This window comes from Brassica napus, chromosome A10 (assembly GCF_020379485.1).
Source record: "Brassica napus cultivar Da-Ae chromosome A10, Da-Ae, whole genome shotgun sequence".
NCBI lineage: Eukaryota > Viridiplantae > Streptophyta > Magnoliopsida > Brassicales > Brassicaceae > Brassica > Brassica napus.
Window position 1 is genome coordinate 7,656,894 of NC_063443.1, and position 20,379 is coordinate 7,677,272.

The 20,379-nt window shown below is 30.2% G+C and overlaps 2 protein-coding genes across 11 annotated transcripts; both read right to left on the reverse strand.

The window, feature by feature from the left end:
• Positions 1 to 8,088: 8,088 nt before the first annotated feature.
• LOC106422933 (MADS-box protein AGL72) lies at positions 8,089 to 11,264 on the reverse strand. 6 transcript variants are annotated; one of them, XM_022720195.2, is made up of 8 exons: positions 11,004 to 11,264; positions 10,429 to 10,717; positions 9,370 to 9,454; positions 9,157 to 9,218; positions 8,948 to 9,047; positions 8,788 to 8,829; positions 8,663 to 8,704; positions 8,089 to 8,348 (listed from the first exon to the last, which is right to left on the reverse strand). In XM_022720195.2, exons 2-8 carry the CDS (start codon positions 10,608 to 10,610, stop codon positions 8,289 to 8,291), a joined length of 573 nt encoding a protein of 190 aa, XP_022575916.1. In that variant the 5' UTR covers positions 10,611 to 10,717; positions 11,004 to 11,264; the 3' UTR covers positions 8,089 to 8,288. The 6 variants fall into 6 exon arrangements, with proteins under 6 accessions (XP_022575916.1, XP_022575923.1, XP_022575915.1 ...); XM_022720202.2 differs by lacking the exon at positions 11,004 to 11,264 and having other exon boundaries at positions 8,089 to 8,355; positions 10,429 to 10,994; XM_022720194.2 differs by lacking the exon at positions 11,004 to 11,264 and having other exon boundaries at positions 10,429 to 10,993.
• Positions 11,265 to 14,447: 3,183 nt separating this feature from the next.
• Positions 14,448 to 20,379, reverse strand: LOC106422924 (MADS-box protein AGL71). Of its 5 annotated transcripts, none has more exons than XM_048742744.1 (8): positions 19,921 to 20,379; positions 19,366 to 19,551; positions 16,104 to 16,188; positions 15,947 to 16,008; positions 15,758 to 15,857; positions 15,648 to 15,689; positions 15,515 to 15,556; positions 14,448 to 14,738 (listed from the first exon to the last, which is right to left on the reverse strand). In XM_048742744.1, exons 2-8 carry the CDS (start codon positions 19,545 to 19,547, stop codon positions 14,595 to 14,597), a joined length of 657 nt encoding a protein of 218 aa, XP_048598701.1. In that variant the 5' UTR covers positions 19,548 to 19,551; positions 19,921 to 20,379; the 3' UTR covers positions 14,448 to 14,594. The 5 variants fall into 5 exon arrangements, with proteins under 5 accessions (XP_048598701.1, XP_048598700.1, XP_048598702.1 ...); XM_048742743.1 differs by having other exon boundaries at positions 19,366 to 19,559; positions 19,921 to 20,377; XM_048742745.1 differs by lacking the exon at positions 19,921 to 20,379 and adding an exon at positions 19,787 to 19,917.

The window sequence follows — 20,379 nt, forward strand, 5'->3', positions numbered from 1 at the left end:
ATCTACCTTTAATGAATGCACACTGATTCGCTTCAATAGCTTCAGGCAGGAGTATCTTAAGGCGATTGGCAAGCACTTTGGATATGACCTTATAGAGAAGATTACAGCAAGCGATGGGTCGATAATCTTTCATTGTCTGAGCATTTTCAGATTTGGGGATGAGGGATAGGATCGTTGCATTCACTCCTGTTGGAAGGAACCCAAATAAGAAGAAAGACTGGACAGCTGTAACAAAATCTTTTCCTATAACTGGCCAAGCGGCCACATAGAATTCCTTAGTATATCCGTCTGGACCTGAGACCTTATCATTAGGTAGTAAGTGTAAAGCTGCTTGAATCTCTGCTGCTGAGACTGGTGCGGCCAACTGAGCGGCTGTAGGGGTCGAGCAACGATAGTTTAGAAGGTCGTGGATGATTGGCAAATTTGCGTCCTCACCTCCCGTGTCATGCACTTGGAGAAACCGTTGAAAATGCAACACTGCCTCCTGCTTGATATCAGTAGTAGAGGTGAGAGTCTCTCCAGTTGAGGAAATAAGCACTCTAATTGCATTTTGAGCTGCTCGAGATTGCACAACTCTATGGAAGAAAGCTGTATTATTATCCCCTGCAAACAGCCATCGAATACAAGACTTTTGCCGGTAGAATTTCTCCTCAATTCTAGCCAGCTTATTCCATCTATCAGAGGCTACTGCAGCTGCTGCAAATGTGATGGGATTCGGGTCTTGAAGAACCTGATTTTGGCAAACACATAGTACTTCATACGCTTGCTTCGTGCGACCAGGGAGATCACCATAATGCACTCTGTTCATGGCTCTCATTTCAAACTTCAGAAGCTTCAGCTTCTTTTGGAATAATCCCAAAGAGGCCCTCGAATGATATAGCTCGTTCGTACTAGCCCAGACCTTCGCCACCGTAGGGAGAAACTCCTCATGCTCAGTCAGGTAATTGAAAAAACGAAATGGTTTCCTCATCTCCTCCTGGGTTCCTGAGAGATATACCACACACCTTGCGTGATCAGAGATTCCTCCAGCCTCAAATTTAGCATACGATTGAGGGAAACAACGTAGCCAATCTCCATTAATAAGAGCCCTATCCAACTTCTTTCCAATAGGATCTTCTTCTCTTTTATTCCACCAAGTGAACAAAGCTCCAACATAAGCCAGATCTGTAAGATTGCAATCCTGAACCACCTCTTGAAACTGCCTCATACCAGACTGGTTAGCCAAATAATCTTGTACTCTCGAATGTTCTCCTGATGCCAAAGTAACATTAAAGTCCCCCAACAAGATCCACGGCATATTCAAATGGCTATAAGCAGCTCTTGTGTTCCTCATATCCTCCCATAACTGTCTCCTTTCACTCTCTGTATTTGAAGCATACACAGCAGAACAGATAAACTGTTCCCCCGTTTCAGGTATTTGAATGGCACAAGTGATAACCTGAGAGCTCATATGCAGCCTAGTGACAACCACTCTATCAGACCAACAAAACCAAACTCGCCCCAGTCTGTGATACTCGTAATTAGTAATAGCTTTCCATCCCGGCAAAGCTGCTTTCAAACACTTCTCATGATTCTCCTGCTTCACTCTAGTTTCCAAAAAACATCCAAACAAAGGCTTCTCCGCCTGAACCCAACTTTTTACTGCTCTATGTTTGCGTGACATGTTGAAGCCACGCATATTCCATGTGAAAAATGACTTCATAGCTTCCTTACGGAAGTTTTCTTCTGTGTAGATTGCACCTTCATGAGCTTTAGGTCCCTAGTGTTCACCACTTTCCTCCTTCCATGCTTTGACGTAGCTGTGCCCCCTTGTTTGGTTACCTTCTTAGTACCTTTCAACGGTGCCACTTTAGAGTCATCTTCCGAGACAACCTCCCCCTCTTCTATTTCTGTGTTTTCTTCTCCTCCACCCTCTCCTTCTGTGATCGCAAGGACACTAAATCTGGAGGGAGATATAATGATTGCATCACCTTCCTCCTTATCATTCATCTCTAAACCTGCTCCCTGATTAAATCTTGGGCTTAGAGGCCTCCCATTCACATGTGACCACCCCTGTTGTTCCCCTTCAAACACAAAAGCTTCAATACCACACTCATTGGTCGTCTGCTCCACTAATGATAGTCCCATCGTCCTTACCTCTGCAGCCCTCTCTTCAGTTCCTTCCCCAATCTGTGGTAGTGGAATTGGAAACTCCTCAAGTTCCCTTAGCAACTCATTAACCACATTCAGATTCTTCTCTTTCTCACCACTCACTACTACCATACTTTTCCCCATACTATCTTCAGCGCTCTCCTTCTCCTCATCATTCTTTTTCAAGATCTTGACCTTTGCAGATTTGCACTCTACACCCTTGTGACCCCAAGCGAGACAAACATTGCATTTCGATGGCAGCCAAGGGTAGACTACCTCCACTGAGGCGTCGTTACCTGAGTTATCCAGGAAACTTATCTTCTCCGTAAGGGCCTTATGCAGATTTACCTCCACTAGAACCCTTGCCACATCGAGCCTTGTACACCTCTCTGTATTGGGATGCAACTTCACAAATTTTCCAACAGCCCGAGATAAACACCGCAAGCCTTTCAATGAAAAGAGGTTACTAGGAACTCCTCTTAAATCAATCCACATTGGCATCGCCGATAAATCTGGCTGAGCAGAGGCAGTTTCCGGAGACCAATCATTCACCACCAATGGAATATCAGCGATGTGCCAGTACTTTCGGTAGAGCACACGGCTACGCGTCTGAGCATTCTCAATCCTGAAGAGCACAGTGTTCTTCTCAATGAACTGAACATCAATACGCGGACTTCCTTTCGCTTGCGTCCAAATACGATTGACCGTAGCGTGGATAGATCCAACGTGTGGCGCATCTCCTATGAAATGCCCTACTACATAGCATCGCCAGAGTGGATTAGGATCAGAGAGAATCGCCGCCGGTATCTCGCTAAAATATTTTATAAGTCAAAGAAAACAAATAAGTCATGTAAAACAAAGCAGTCGTGCAAATGATTCTTTCTACTAGGCCTGGGCAAATAAACCGAATCCGATAACCCGAACCGAATCCGATCCGATAAAAATGAATCCGAACCGATCCGAACCCGATGTAAATACCGAATGGATCTTGTTTTGTGGTATTTTGGGTTATGGGTATTATCCGAACCGAACCCGAATCTAAATGGATATCCGATAGAACCCGAAACATTTAAAACCTCGAAAAGATCTTATACCAAACATGATCTCAATTCCTAATATGTATCCAAAATACACTAAGAAATATTGAACATCTAAAATACTTATCTATTACATGAAGGTTGGTGGTTCTATTACATGAATGTTGGTGGTTCTATTGCATGAAGGTTGATGGTTGAAGTTGGCCGTTGAATCTTTAAGTATTTAGATTTAGATTTTGTTTTCGTTAAACAATGTTTCTCATTTCATGAGAACTTAGTTTTCGTTTTATGCTTTTATTTATTTGGTTTTCTTTTTATCAGTAAATATGTTTACTTTTCGTTTGATTTTGAATGATCAAGGTTGATGTTCCTTATTTTTGAATCGATTTTACTTAACTTTTGGTTACAAAATAGGTACAAATCAGATATTTTAAAACTGAAGAACCGATTTTACTCATGTTTTAGTTATAAAATAGGTAAAAATCAGGTACTTTTAAACCGAAAAACCGATTGGGACCCGAACCCGAAAGTATATTGGGTTGTGCCGGTTCTTTGAAGATTTACTAACCCCGACCCGAACCCGATAGAACCCGAACCGGTCCCGAACCGAACTTTCATATAATCCGAATGGGGCTGATTTTGATAAACCCGAAAAACCGAAACCCGAATGGATAAATTAAACCGAAACCCGATTGGGACCCCGAATGCCCAGGCCTACTTTCTACACACAACAAACTGAACAAAACAAGTAGATCAAGTTTAAAACCATTAACTGAAAAATACTAAAATACAAAACAAGAAACAAGTCAAGCTTGAACAGAATCTTACGCACGTGTTCAAAACTGAATCAGACTCTAAGGCTTTAATCATCATAAATAAAAATTCTAAGCAGCAACACAATCAAACAAAATCATACCTCGAATCATCATACATAGAAAATCAAAACAAAATCAATAAAAAAAATTAGAAAACCTCAGATTGTTTTCTCGATGTCGATGTCACCGAGTGAGACGGAGAAGAGGGAAGATTATTAAGGGTTTCCAGTTTGTCAATTTATGAAATTAAATTTAATAGATGAAGGATTTGGGAATCGTTAATTTCGGGAACTCTAAACGACGGAGTAGATTGCTAGACTAGATTTTGGGAAAGGAAATAAAATCATAAAAGGTAAGGACTATGTTAGGGTTATTTAGTTTCGGTTATGTTCGGGTAGGTTCGGGTATCGGGTAATAACCGATCGGGTTCGGTTAACCGAAAAGGGCCAGGATAAAAACCGATCGGGTATTTGGCACTAACCGAACCCGAACCGAACCATTTACTTCGGGTCGGGTTCGGGTATCGGTTATTATGCCCACCCCTACCAAGGAGTGCTTCAAGTCAGACTGTCAACAATTGGTACGCCTTATACAAGATCCAAAGGATTGGCCAGCTCTTGGATCAGAACTCGATGAGATTGACTCTCTTAGCTCAGAATTCATAGCGTTTTCTATTTGTTTTATCCCTCAATCTGATAATGTCTGTGCAGACTGTCTCGCAAAGGCAGGTCGAACACTAGTTCCAAACTTCAGTTTCTTAGATGATAAGGTTCCTGCAAGGCTAGCTCATGAAGCTTGCTTGTTTGAATAGCAAAATTGTTCTTTTATATGATAATCATGTTACTTTATATATAACATATAGGGGAAAACTCAAAACACATACATTAATGGACCATAGTACCATACAAATTTACCAATTTTGTATTAAAAAAATTATTATTTTGATTTATACACAAACTATTGTGTATTGCTAAGATATATACAAAACATTTACACGTTTTATAAATAAATTGAACACCAGAAATCATCTTATTATATAAAGCTTGGTTCTTAAAAGTTGCTAATTAACATGATCGCGACACATAACAATTATATATTTAAGATTGTGACATGTGTTAATCTATCTCATAATTAAAATATGTATACTAAGATATTAACAAAAACAAATTTTATTAAAAATCTTATTATATATATATTATTTAATAGTAATTTTCGTTTTTTAAAATCCTAATCAAAAGATATATCTTAATTATATAAAGCTTGAATCTTTAAAGTTGCTAACTAACATGATCGCGACACATAGCAATTATATATTTAAGATTGTGACATGTATTAATCTATCTCATAATTAAAAATATATACTAAGATATTAACAAAAATAAATTTTATTAAAAATCTTATTATATATGTTATTTAATAGTAATTTTCCTTTTTTTAAAATCCTAATCAAAAGATAATTGCAAAAGATTATTTGATAATAATTTTTCTTCTAATATTGTGACATGTGTTTAAATATATAAAAGATTAAAAATATATATAATGAGATAACAAAAAATAATTTTGAAAAAATTACTTTTAAAAATTATTTAATAGTAAAAATGATTTAAAAAATATTTAGAAGTAATTTTTTAGAAATTTTCCCTTTTCAAAATCCTAAAAAATAGATTTGAAAACAATTTATTTAATATAATTTTTCTTTTCTAAACTCTTAATGAAAACATAATTATAAAAGATTATATTGAGATTGGTTTTTCAAAATTACTAATTAACATTATTGTGACACATGGTAGTTATATATTTAAAAATGTGATATATGTTAAACTATATCACAATCTAAAATATATATACTAGAATAATTATAAATATTATTTAAGAGTCTTATTATTATTATTACTATTATTATTATAATTATTTTTATTATTATTTTTCATTATAACATTTGTTTTAAAAGATATTAAAGATAGAGAATTATAAAATATAAATATTAACTTTCAAGAAAAAATATTAAACGAAAACAAATTCTAAAATCCTACAAGTACAATAAATAATTAACATGAAGAAAAACCACCTTTAAAATAATTAATATCACTTTTTTAAAAGCATAATTAAAAGAAAATCGTAAAAGCACTCTTATTCTTTTCTTATAAGTAAATAAATTTTCTTTTTAATAGATAATAATTGTATTATAAAATATTATGACAAAAACTAGCTACAAATATTTCACATCTATATTTAGGTTTAAGCTTCCACGTATTATTTTTACAAAACACAATAGTATTTACATGAAAAGTATTACCTGGGTATTTTCTTTTAATTTCTTGATACAACTCAACTTTTTATTATCCTTATTACATCTTATGATGCTAGCATAACTTTAAATTTTGATGTTATTGTCGTATGTGTGCGTATGATAAATATGTGTTTGTATGTATAAGATAAAATATATAAATAATTAAACAAAATTTCATTATTAAAAATAAAATAGTTGTATACAAATCTAAAAGAAATAGAATAATTAATTTCCTTTTTAAAAGTCTAAATAAAATAAAAACGTAAAAGTAATCTTATTTTTCTTATAATTAACTAACTTTATTTTTTAATAATTTTGTGTTAAAAAATACAAACCAAAATTAACTTCAAATATTTCACCTGATATGATTGTGATATGTTTCAATTTAAAAATTAGATTGTGAATGTGTCAATAAAACTTCCATTATATGAAAATAACATATTTTTTCCTAAAATCTTAAATAAAAGCGATTTCTAAAAGAAATTTCTTTTCTAATCTTAACCAATTAAAGATTTTTCCTTTTTTTTAAATCGTGACTAGAGATAAATGTAAAGTGTTATTTAATAGTAATTTTTACTTCAAAAATTTAATGATTAACATGATAGTAATAATTATTCAATTTACAAGAAAAATTATAAGAATAATAATGATATTGAAAAAACGAATTTTGAAAATTCCAACTTTTAAAAATCGTTAATATTAACTGGAAATAGTTATTTGATAGAAATTTTATTTTTTTAAATCCTAAACAAAATATAATAGTAAAAGATTATGTAATATTAATTTCCTTTTCTAAAATCCTACAAAACTGTAAAAGAATATTTGATAGTTGTTTTCCTTAAAAAAAAAAAAATCCTAAACAAAAGAAATTTGTATAATATTTTTAAGTCCTAACCCAAAAAGAATTGTAAAACTTTATTTGATATTATTTTTAAGAGAGTGTTTGATGCTGAAAATGATACTAAAAATTATTTAATTAACAAAAAAGTGTAAAATTAGTATTGATACGAACTGTAAAAATAGCAATTTTAAAAATATTTATTAATAACTAAAAATAATTATTTGATAGCAATATTGTTTTTTGAAATTCTAAAGATAAGATAATTGTAATAGGTTATAATACAATAATTTACCTTTTCTAAAATCTTAAACAAAATTGTAAAAGAGTATTTAATATTTTTTTTATTTTTTAATTGTAAATAAAAAGGAGATTTATAAAATAGAATGTTTTTTTTAAAAAAAAAAAATCGTAGCAAAATAAAATTTTAAAGATTTATTTAATAAAACATTAAATTAGTTCATAAGAACATGTATAATGTTGTCATTGATTCGATTGGTGTATTTAACTTTCATTTCTTATTTCAAATTATGTCCAGTTTAAATGTTTATGTACATTATTTTCTCTAATCCTTAGTATAAAGTTTATAACAACTCATATAAGCACTATGATTATAAAAAAAAATATTAACTTAAAATTATGTGTGAAAACGTTTTAATTATAAAATAAATCTCAAACAGCATATGCATATAAAAATCATAATACTATAATAAAATGATTTATTATTTTATAGTTTTTATTAAATTAAAATATCAAATAAAAACCCGGCTCATATCTTGTTATTTATAAAAAAAAAAGGCATATTTAGTCTATTGTTTTTCTACAATAAAAAAGTGTGATATTTAATGATATTGACGTCCATCAATTAATGAGCACTGAGCTGTTATATTGATTCTTCACACAAAGAACAATTTTAAATTGGTGTGTTCCATAAACATCAACTGCTTTACCACCATAAAATCAAACCATCAACAAAAATAAAGAAATAAGTAATTAAACCATACATCCACAAAGAAAAGTATAGTTAGTACACTCTGACACATTATTTTGGGTTTATATATAAATAAATGTGATTGATACATTATTGATTTACAGACATTAATTGAGATAATAAGTAGCTAAAATCATGTTAAACGAACAAGAAAGATGTTACCGTCGGCTCTTCGGAAATCCGATAACTAGGTCCGTTTCCACATCCTCTTTCTCTTTGCTACTTGATGGCGTCCCCATTGGTCTTTCTCCAACATGACATAAGAACAATATAAATTATTATATTGACTTGGGTTAATAAGGAAAGAAAAAGAGAGAAACATAATTACTAATTATCTATTCTCATGTATATATTTAAGTAACTAACCATAAAACAAACATTCTTTGGTGAAAAGATATAGCACATGCATAATATGTCATATTCCACTTAGTCTTCTCAAGTTATATTGATTTTGTAGTGGGTTCAAGTTGCAATGCGTAAATCGAAAAGCTCGTACTGACGACTCTATGTCTATATATGCACATATAGGTAATATAGTGATATGGACCATATGGTACATACCCTTCCACAAAGCCTGACTCTCTCGTCCTTGAGCTCCCTCTCCTAATTTTCAAAGAAGAGAGATCAATAAATATCACACGGCAAAGGACAAAAAGTAAACAAAATCAAATTGTTATTATTATAACCTTAGCTTTTAGTTTCTCTATTTCATCTCCATATAACTTAGCCTACGAATAATCCAGCATAGGATCCAAAAGACAAGTAATTTATCATACAATGAAAAAACATATCAGTCATTTTATATTTGAATATATATTTTTCTTTAATGTATGTTTTGTCTCTTACCTTTCTTGATCTAACAATATGAAGGCTTTTCTCTATCTGTGTGGCTATCTCTTGAAGTTCTTTCACCGAACAAGAAGCCAGGTTTTGCCCCATCAACTTCCTATGAAAGCCAAATTTTCAAAATCAACACAATTCCTTTAGGAACCACTTGAAAATCCATGCCGTTAATAAACAATGTAGAAAACATATATGGCAACTGAGATACAAACCGGTTATGCACTTCAAGCATTTCAATCTTTTCCACCATTGTTACCATTTCTTTCTTTAGTCCCTGTAAACCCAAAGTGGTTGTACCAAGTCCAAGTGTCACAAAAATCAAATGAAATGTGACCGACGCATTTTTCAACTTGAGTTTGACATAATACAAAAGGTTTGTAAATAATGAGACGAAAAATTAGGAGTGTAGGTATACGAAAAGAAACCTGCACGTATTGCTCCATGGGGTGACTTTCTGCAACGAAATACTCTGTCTTATACTCGGCATATCGCTTGATCGTCTTCTGGATACTAAGAGAATTCTCAATAGTCAAGACATTAACGGTTTAATTTGTGAATTTATTTGGAAAATATGTGAAATACTCTCTCCCATAGCTAATCATATTCCATTACGGCTCTTTATAAGTACATACACATGTCTTATATCTTTCTTTAGAAAAACTAGACTTTTGTTGGACAACATATATGTGTATGTATATAATAGAATGCCAGTTCTCAAAAAAAAAATGTATATATATACAAATTTTAGACATAACCTAGCTACAAATGAATCAATTATCCACAATTGATGAAGTGATATATATATATGTTATTCTTAGTATTCTCAACCGACCCCATGCATACATAGTGAGTCGTCCGACTTTAACGAATTAGACCACTGGAAGCATTAAATATCGAACTTGGACTCAGAAACAACGACACACTTCAAAAAAAATCATATAGACAAATTTATAATTTTGGGGAAAAACATTTGGTGTCTTTTTTGTTTTACACCAACACTTGGATTCATATATGTATAATTTGATTTGGTTTGATTTATGTTCTTGATTTTTAAAGTCAAGTCATTTTGGATAAATACAATAATTTTCACTTTTGAGTTCCAACGCAGGTAAAAGGCTCAATATTCAAAAAATCGTATTTAGAAAAACCCTAATTAATTCATAAGATAGCCCTCATGTTGAAGTCGAACTATAGATTGACTTTAAAGAGGCATATTTTGGGAAAATATATCTATCAACTGCAACAAGCTATTAAACAATAAACTTCAGCAAAAAAAAAAGCTATAGACAAAAAAAAGGAGCAAAATCTTTTACCAGTATATTGAGAAATCTCTAGTACTATTTGGTCAGAGAGATATTCAATACACAAGTATACTCCTTTTTGACAAAAAAAATCTTTTTTTTAAGACAACACATTCAACATAAAAATTTACTGAATAGTACATAGACTGGCGTAATTAATCAATCTGAAATTAAGAATCTTACTCGGAGCTGGCGAAATCATATAATCTTCCCTTCTGAGAGAAGATTATTGCTGCGACTTGGGCATCACAAAGAACAGAAAGCTCATGAGCCTTCTTAAAGAGACCTTTCCTTCTCTTAGAGAACGTGACTTGTCTGCTTGTAGTGTTCTCGATCTTCTTGATCTGGATCTTTCCTCTTACCATTTTAATTTGTGCTCACAAAATCGAATCCCACGAATGAGATCTTTCAAGGGATGGAAACCCTAACTAAAGTTTGAAAGTTTGCTTTGTCTACCAAGAAAAACAGATCACTGAAACGAAACCAAAAGTCAAAATCAAGAAATGGTTTCTTGATTTAGAAAACTCACACCGAAATTAGTTCATATGATAACTTTGGGAAAATCTGGTGAACTAAAGATAACTCGCAAAGCCCGTTTGAGAGCTGGCTTTTGTCGAGATTCGCTTGAACCAAAGAAGAAAAGAAAGGATGGATAAGGAATATTTTACACCAGAAGGTAAAGAAAAAGCAATCGGACAAAAGGAGAATAAATGGAAAGTGAAATCTTGAAACAATGAACAAGAAAGCTTCGTGTTTACCTCTCATGGGCTCTTAGCGGAGTCGCAGCCCTAATCTTTAGAAATAATCTTCCTTCTTTTCTTCTTTTCTGTCTATTCTAATTAAAATCAGCTTTTGTTTAGATGAAAATGTATTAAGAGCAACTCCAATGCATTATTCCATTTTCTTAATCTAAAATGGTGCAGCACCAAAATAGAGTAGGATTTTATTTCAATGTATTTACTCTATTTTTTATTCCAAAGAAATTGTTTCTAAAATGATTCCATTTTATTTAATTAATTAGATGATAATCTTCACCCTGCATATGGTGATTTTTTTAAAATTATATTGTACTTAAATATTATAACAATATACATTTTGTTATCAACAACCTTTATACATTTGATTAGAGATGAACATTCGAGTAACATTTGGGTCGATTCAGATCTTTGAGAGTTTGGTTCAGATCTTTGCGGGTTTGGTTCGGATTTGGGTTATGATAACCTATTTAATTTTTTTTTTCAAAAATTAAAGTTCATATATACTTTAAAATTTTCAAAATCTAAAAATAAAAATAATATATGACATATAAATTTGAATAATGTATGCCAAAATATTTAAACTGAACATCAAAATTGGTTCAGCTTAAATGTTTGGATAGAAAATCAATAGATATTTTAAGTATGTTAGGTAGTATAAGTATCGTTTAGCTATTTTAAACATGTAATTATAACTATTTGTATATATTTCAAGTATTTTGGATAACTTAAAAACGTCTTATACGTTTTGTATAGTCTTTTAGATATCAAATTTAAAAATAATTAATATATTTAAGTATATAAATCTTGTTCATATATATTCAGATACCTAAAAGTATTATAGTTTGGATCGGGTTCTGTTCTGGTTCTATAGATAACAAAATTTTGAACCCATTCGAATATCTAACCAATTTTGGTTAATGTTCAGTACTATTCTTTGGATCGGCCTTGGTTCGGTTTTTATGGATTCAGAATTTTTTGTCCAATCCTATATTTTTACTGTGACAAAATTTTAAACGAAAATGATGATGGTTCATATTGATTTTGGGTATGTAACAGTTTTTTAAACCAAAACACATTTTACTATGTACATTGCTCATTTAGTTAATCATTAAAATATATATATATATATATATATATATATATTATTTAATATCTATTAAATTAAAAAATCATATTAATACGATTGTATGATCAATTGTATCTTGTTATAACAAAACGACTAAGCCATTGATCACAAAATTTTCAAAAATAATTTTAATATTATTGTAATTTAAAGTCGTTTTAAAAAATTCAAAATATAATATATAAGAAAAAAAATCAATTTTTTTATTATATGGTTAATGTAATTATTTTTTTAATAATATAATATTAAAAGGAAGGATGTAACTATTGTTATCAAATCTTTATTATTCATAATCATTAATTATCATATATATGTTAATCATATTAGGTAATTTTGTAGTTTTTATTATAAGAAACAATACACGCTTCTTATAGTTTGGGTTAATATAATGTATCATAGTAATTGGATTTTGGACCAATATTTTTTTAATTGATTCTTAAGATGCCACGTAAGCTAAATTGTCATCCTAATTAAGTGACACCTAAGCATGGTTTCTTTTTAATTAGTACAAACCTAAGGTTACAATTTTTTAAATTATTCTAAATTAATATATAGGGGATAATTGTTACTAAAACTTTCTATTTATAAAAAGATTATCAACTAACCCAACTATGTTATGTTTATAAAATATAATTTATCAGACATTTATTATTAAAAAGTACAATAAATCATAAAATTTATATAGTATAGCATATTTTGGCTCAAAATGAAGCATTAAAATATTTTTTCTCACAAATGCTCAACTAATTCATTTCATAATGAATAATGAGCTTCTTTACCATGATTTTCTTAAAGTGAGCAAGAAAAATTTAAAATTGTACATTTTCATCGTTTGTGCAATACTTCATCGATCATGGTGGTTCCAGAAATAATTTATCGAATTATTAAATCAATTATGTTATTTATTATTTATTTTTATTTTTTATTTTCACGTTTAGTTTGGTATTTTTTTTATCAATTTATGCATTTTATGTAAAATTAGTAAATAATCTCTTATGAAATATCATATTTCTTTTCATGTTATTGTATTATTTTTAAATATTATTTAAGTATGAACTAAAATCAGATTTAAAAGAGCATCCTATTAATGAAAAAAAAAGTTTAACTCTAAAATAGAGTAAAGAGTAGGTTTACTCAAAAAATGGAGTAACCCTAGCTATAACGTCATTTTGTAATTGAAAATGGAATGAGGTTATAGCATATTTTACTCTATTTTGATGTTTGGAGTAGAAAATGGAGTTGGTTGTAAATGTCTTCAGTTTATTTATGGTTTTTTTCTTCTTCTTTGAAGATGTAGAAAAATGATTTTGCCTTAAGCTAAGAAGGAATTCAAATATTTTTCTTTCGTTTATTGAATATGTAAATATCTAAGCTATAAGTTATTACTCATTTATGCTCTTTTCTCTTGAAGGGCCTCCTTTTATTTTTTAAACACAAGGGCCTCATTTTCTCTCTCTTTTTTCCGTTTCCTTATGTATTGTGAATCTATTTCTTGTTTTAAGACAAATCAGATTCTGATCTGCGCTTAAAAGCGCATAAATATTTTTTTAAATAAAATCACATTCACAAAATCAATATATTTTGACATTTCTGTGATAATTAATGTTATAACATTTTTATTTTAGTATATTTGAAAACTATATAATTATATTATTTGTATTTATATTAATGAAAATTAAAATATATATTACTTAATTTTGTTTTTAATTATTTTAACCTCTTTTGTTATGAACTTTTAATAAAAGTTTTGTAACTAGTTTGATTAGTTGTGTGATATATACTTATTTGAAAAATTTAAAATTATAAAAATTATTTGACATCAATTTATTGACTCTTAACATTTTATTTTCTTAATACTTATTTGATGTCAACTTTAACACGCATAATCTCGCCAATATAACTATATTCTCTCAATTGGTGACAGTTTGTCCTGTGGAAGAGTTGTTAAAGGGTGAAGTCCTAGGTTCAAAGCGCACCAACAACCTAATTATGGAGTTAGTGAAAACTCATAAGGGAGGAGTTGAGGTCGATGCGCTGCAGTGCTGTGAGCCTGAGGTCTACGGAACGGGTGGTCCACGGGACAGGTTGTCACAGTGTCCTCTTGTTTGGTTGTCTAATTTGGACTCCTGTTAACTAAAAAGTTCATATACTCACTCATGTTTTTGAGCTAAAACGATGCCAGATTGACACAATTTCTAGAGAAATTAGTTTGTGGGCCGAATAATTTTTCCAGCCAATACACATGGACTTACCATCTTAATGGCTCTCGATGGATCTGCATAGAAACAAAATGTATCATTATTTCCAAAAAAACAAACTAAAGTGACAACTTAAAATGTTATACAGGTCAAATTATTTCAAGTTTTATACACAAGAGATGGTGATATCGCTCATAAATTATAGGGTAATTTACAAACAACAAATCGAAGTTATAACACTATAAGCAAACTTAAGGAAAGTGTGAAATATTATGGTCGAGCCACAGGCAATCCAATAAATAGATCGGTTTCGACCTCTGATGAATGTTTGGTTCTGTAACCACCTTCGGGTTCACCTTTCTCTGTATGTAATGTTACTGGCAGCAGTGGTCGTAGCAACCTCTCTCTGATTTCCTGAAAACATAGTATTTTTTCGTAACATGTATGGCTAAAACACTGCTGTACGTTATTAACTCAACCAACACCAAACAAGCGTTTGTGAAACAATCAAATTTTAAGAGAGTAACTAGTATATGTTATGATATAGAGGAAGCATTCCTAACAATGGAACTGCCAAGTGCCAACTGATGCGAGTACTAAAACGAATCATGATTAAATAGGAGAATCAAGAGTGGGAAGTTAGTAAAAAACTAGCTCTTAATGAAATCAAGCCCTTCTCTCTATATATAGAGGGTCATATATGGATTAAACTAGGTTTCAGTTGTTTTTACCGCAATATTTTATAGTTTTTCTAAAACCAAAATATTCTTCAATTTGCAAAAACAGTTCTGAAATATGCGAACTCAAATGTCAAACACCAATGGAAGGTTTTTCCTTCCGTTTGCATACAGTGTTAAGTTTTCAATAAGTTAATTAACCATGAAATTAAACCCAAAAGCAAACTCAAATAAACATTAATCACTGCCTGCATAGTTCTCAAACTCAAACTCAAACCAACCAATCTTTAAGTAAACCATGATTCTGCTCACAAGAAAAAGGTTTAAAAAAAAAAGAAGAAGAAGGTTTAAAAATGAGATGGGACTTTCTACGAAACTAAACTTCTTGCGAAACGTCGAGGTAGAAACTATATAAGTTATATGTGAGTTTATATGTATCTTTTTTTTTGGTGCAAATGTTAAAATTCATACCACTTTTAATATGTATCTTGTGATGAGTGTATGCGTATTTACCTTTTCACGTAGCCTTCTTCTCTCGTCCAAGACTTTTATCTCCTAGAATCAAATAAAGAAAGATCAATAAAAATTGCATACAAACGATCCCATCAATTTAAATCTCTATATATCTTACTAAGTGAAAATTTACCATTTCTTTTAGCTTTCCTAGTTGATCTGCATATAACTCAGCCTACGTACCAAAATGAACCAATGAAGGCATTATTCCAATAGGTGTGTGTGTGTGTTTTGTAATTGTACCTTTCTTGATCTTACAATACGAAGGCTTTTCTCAATCTGAATATCTATCTCTTGAAGTTCTGCCACTGAACACGAACCCAGACCTTGCCCCATTAACTTCCTTCATATATAGTGGCATTCAAATAGATTTTAGGATTCAAACAAAATATTTTTAGCTTAAATAAACCGTAGTAATAGTGAGATACAAACCGTTGCTGAACTTCAAGGAGATCAATCTTCTTAACCATTATATCCATTTCCTTCTTCAGCTCCTTCACATCCCAAAAAATGCGGAGTATTTAGTATATATCAAATTTTGTTTGACTGAAGAAAAAACTTAAATCAAGAATTGGTTTACATAAAGTACCTCCAGGTATGGTTGTACTTGGGGCCTCCCTAGCACAAAGTACTCATTTCTAAAATCTCCATATCTTTCTATCGTTTTCTCCATCCTGAAAGGTAACTCACAGGTGATGCTTTGATTATCGAGTGATGATGATAAAATCATGAGCTGAAGTATTATGGGCATAACTGATATGCTACATGAATAGTATAATGATGTATAGTATAACTGATTATCGAAGTACAGCAAAATCAGTAGAAACTAGACCTGACCCGCGCGGATATGAATTTTTGGTTTTTGGTTATTTATTTAACTAAATGATGTATTTGTAATGTTTGATATATTATATTCACCAACTAAATATTTTTTTGGCATCTTAAACCATCTATTTACGACGAATATTCAAGTAGACGTAATTAGAGTGTAATTAGAGAATTGTAGACGATATATAAAAAAAAGTATGGTTATTAATGTAAGATATGAAGAAATATTATATTATGACTTAGTATGGCATAAAAGATTATAAATCAGTTATACATGTTTAAAAGAAATACAATGATTTTTAAACTTCTATGAAAAATTTAACATATAAAAAGGGCGATGAATTAGTCATCAAATTATAAATAATTTCATAATTTTATTAATAATAAATTGTTTATAGTCTTTGTTTTTCGTCAAGATAATTATTAAATGTCCATAAATTAATATGTTAAAAGACCGTATTATGAAAGCCCATGTTGTAACCATTTTTTTCCGGGAAGTGCAACAAAAAAAAATTACCTTTAACTTTTTGTTTTGTTTAAGTTCTGTGTCGGTAAAAGATTAAAAAAAATCTCTATATATTTTTCAATGTTCAATTTGAAGCTTATTATTCGAAAATCATACGCAAATTTAGGCAATTGGTTGGAATCTCTATATCTTTATATTCTTACAAATTTTAAATTTATTTTTTCCTCTTCTGCAAGCAAATCAATTAACAAAGTAATAGATCAATTGGTTGGAATCAAATCTATTCTTATAATTAGTGTAATTATGGTTACAGTTTCTATATTTAATAGGTACATTAAAGATACGACATTGAAGATATTCTGTTTTGATTAATAAAAGATATTGGATTTCGAGTTTGTATTTATTGATTAGTTTTTTTATAAAGCTTAGAAAATCAATAGAATGATTGGTTGGTTGATACATCCTATAAAGAAAACGAAAACTATAGGTGGTTTTAATATTGTACATCTATAGATGCATGATGTAAGTTGACTATATAAAACTTGAGCATTATCATTTCAAACTAAAGTATAGTTAGGTTATATGCATTTGTTATATTGTAGTTAATATATTTTAAATATTACATATGTCAAGTGATTCACGTTTTCGTAAAAATAAAATTCAAGTTCATTATTGGGCTGAATTCGTCCGTAATAAGCTACGTTAAATATGATGTATTTTTATGTTCATTTAATGACATTAAGTTTAAATTTGATTAAGAAAAACTCATTAATTTAACTGGAAAAGACAAGCATTAAAATAGGTAGGTTCATTTAATGACATTAAGTTTATATTTGAATAAAGAAAACACATTAATCTAACTGAAAAAGACAAGCATTAAAATATGAAATTCAATTTAATTTTTAGTGGCATAGAAGTGTAATTAACTTTAAAAACTAAGGGGTATTTTCTAATGGGTACTTCTCTTTTAATAATAGAGATAGAAAATTCTTAATAAACTAAAAATAGAATTGTGATAAAAATATATTGCTATAACGCAAAAACAAATACTCCCTCTGTTTTTTAAAGATGAATGTTCTAGGATTTTCACACTTATTAAGAAACCATATTAAAACTTAGTTATTAATGCATAGTTTTTTGTAACTTTATATTTCTTATATTTTTAAACCAATAGGATTAAAAGAAATGTAATTAATATTTTTGAAACACACAATTTTTCATTATTAATTGACAAAATATGCTTTGAAAACATAAAAAAATACATCTTTTGGAAACAAAATATTTTCCTAGAACATCCATCTTTAAAAAACAGAGGGAGTATTTATTAGATGACTGAAGTTTATCTAAATTAGTTATGGGTTTGACTGTTAGCTGAAATGAAAATTAGCGGAATAATCGGATGAACAAGGTACAGTTTTCACGTAATAATGATAAAAAAAATTGAAAATTAATTTTAGTATTTGTGATGTTTGCTAATTTTGGTAAAACCGCTGTAAAATATAGTGGAAAAGTGAAAATTGATGGAGATTTTAACTGGTAAATGATAGCATTATTTTCAAACCGTGAGTATGTTAAAAATGGTATACCATTTATCACAATATATATGTGCAATTGGAATAAGAAAAGATCATATATTATTTACTTATTATTACTGCATACAATATACTGTACACCGCATGTATTTGATGGTATCTTGTTTTGATAACGTGAATGTATATGTGAATTTTCTCAAAAGTATATAAATACAGACTACTATGATTGTCAAAGGAGATTAATAAATCTAGATGTTAATTTTGATATCATTATATATATATATATATATATGTATGAATTCCTTTCTCTATTCACCAAATCCAAGTATGCACAAGGGGTTGTTAAGCACGGAATACTAATTAAAACAAAGGGAAATTATAATACGGAAAATGTATCAAATCTAGATGGCTTTGCAAAGTAGGACAAACTTGAATATATAATCGTGAAATAACCCACAGAAAAGTTTTGGATAGCCCAAGAGAAAATTTATGATCTTTTCTCATTCACATATATATACCTATATTATATGATTTTCTGTTTTACAATGTAGTTATACTGTCGGATTTTTTCTCTCTCTAATTGTTCTAACTAAGAAGCCAAGTGGGAATCTGTTTAAGTTCCAAGGTGTACGATGTTCACTGATCAAGAAACCTCTTTTCTAAAAACCCTAATCCACTTGCTCGTGGTTGAAGAACAAACATTTAGTCAAACTTTTCAAGTTGGCAGTTAATTGGTATCCTTATGTTTTAGCTCATTAAATAAAATCCAGAAGTACTAAAAGAAGAACCATCTAGAACTAAAACTTGAGAAATAATGAATTTCTAAGAAAAGTCAGAAACTAGGTAGCAAAAAAGGGCAAATCTTTAACGTGTGTATATTGCAAATCTCTAGGTACGATTTGGACAGAAAGAGAGAGAACTATTCACTACAGAAGTTCTAGGCACTCAATCAATCTTATATGTAGAGAAAGATTTGGAATTAGTACATATGTAAATTATGAAAATAATTAGCAAAGGAATCTTACTCGGAGCTAGAGAATTCATATAATCTTCCGTTCTGAGAGAAGACAATGGCGGCAACTTGAGCATCGCATAGAACTGAAAGCTCATGAGCCTTCTTAAATAGACCACTTCTTCGCTTTGAGAACGTGACTTGTCTGCTTGTCACGTTTTCGATCTTCTTTATCTCGATCTTTCCTCTCACCATCTTCCTACAATACTAATTTCAAGATTGAGATTGAGACTCTTACTAAAGCCAAGAAATGATATTTCTTTCAGACAAACCCAAGAAATGGATTCTTAAGAAAACAAGGAGATTCAAAATCAGAAGTCAATGTGAGGAATATGTAGGAAACTGAGGAGATTCAAGACCAGATTTATCTAGATTCGTATCAGAAACACCAAAGGACACACAAAAATTCAGATGAAAATCAGCCGAAAAATTACCTTTACAGATGAGGAATAATTAGCACAACTAAAATAAAGAACAGAAGAATAAAACTGGTGTGGAAAGTAAAACCCTATAACGAAAATTTCTGAGAAATGCATGAGCTATAGATCTCGTGTTGCTCTGTGTTTACCTCTGTGTTACAAGAGCCACAAGCCCTAAAGTCTAAGTTTGCTTTTTCTTGACAGAAAAAAGGAAAGTAGGAAGATAAGAGATTTTTATTTTCTTCTTTTGGTGGTGCTAGTTGGATTAATAACTAATCAGTCACTAATACAACAGAGATTTAATAATTAATCACCAATAAAACAGAGAAAATAATGTTTAAAAAAATAAAAAGTGAGTCCTAGGTTTTGATTAAAGAAATCTCCATGACTTTATCTGTTTTTGGTAAAATTAAGAATTGATAGCAAAAGGACACATTTTAATTTACTAGAAAAGAAATGTTTCTTCAAATAAATTTGGGAAATACAAGAGACTTTTATTTTTTGAACAAATTTTATAATTGGGATCTCACAAAAGTTCTCAAAATACTATAACTATAAACCTACCTCAAACTATTTAAATTAAATATTTTGAAATAAAAATTTATAAT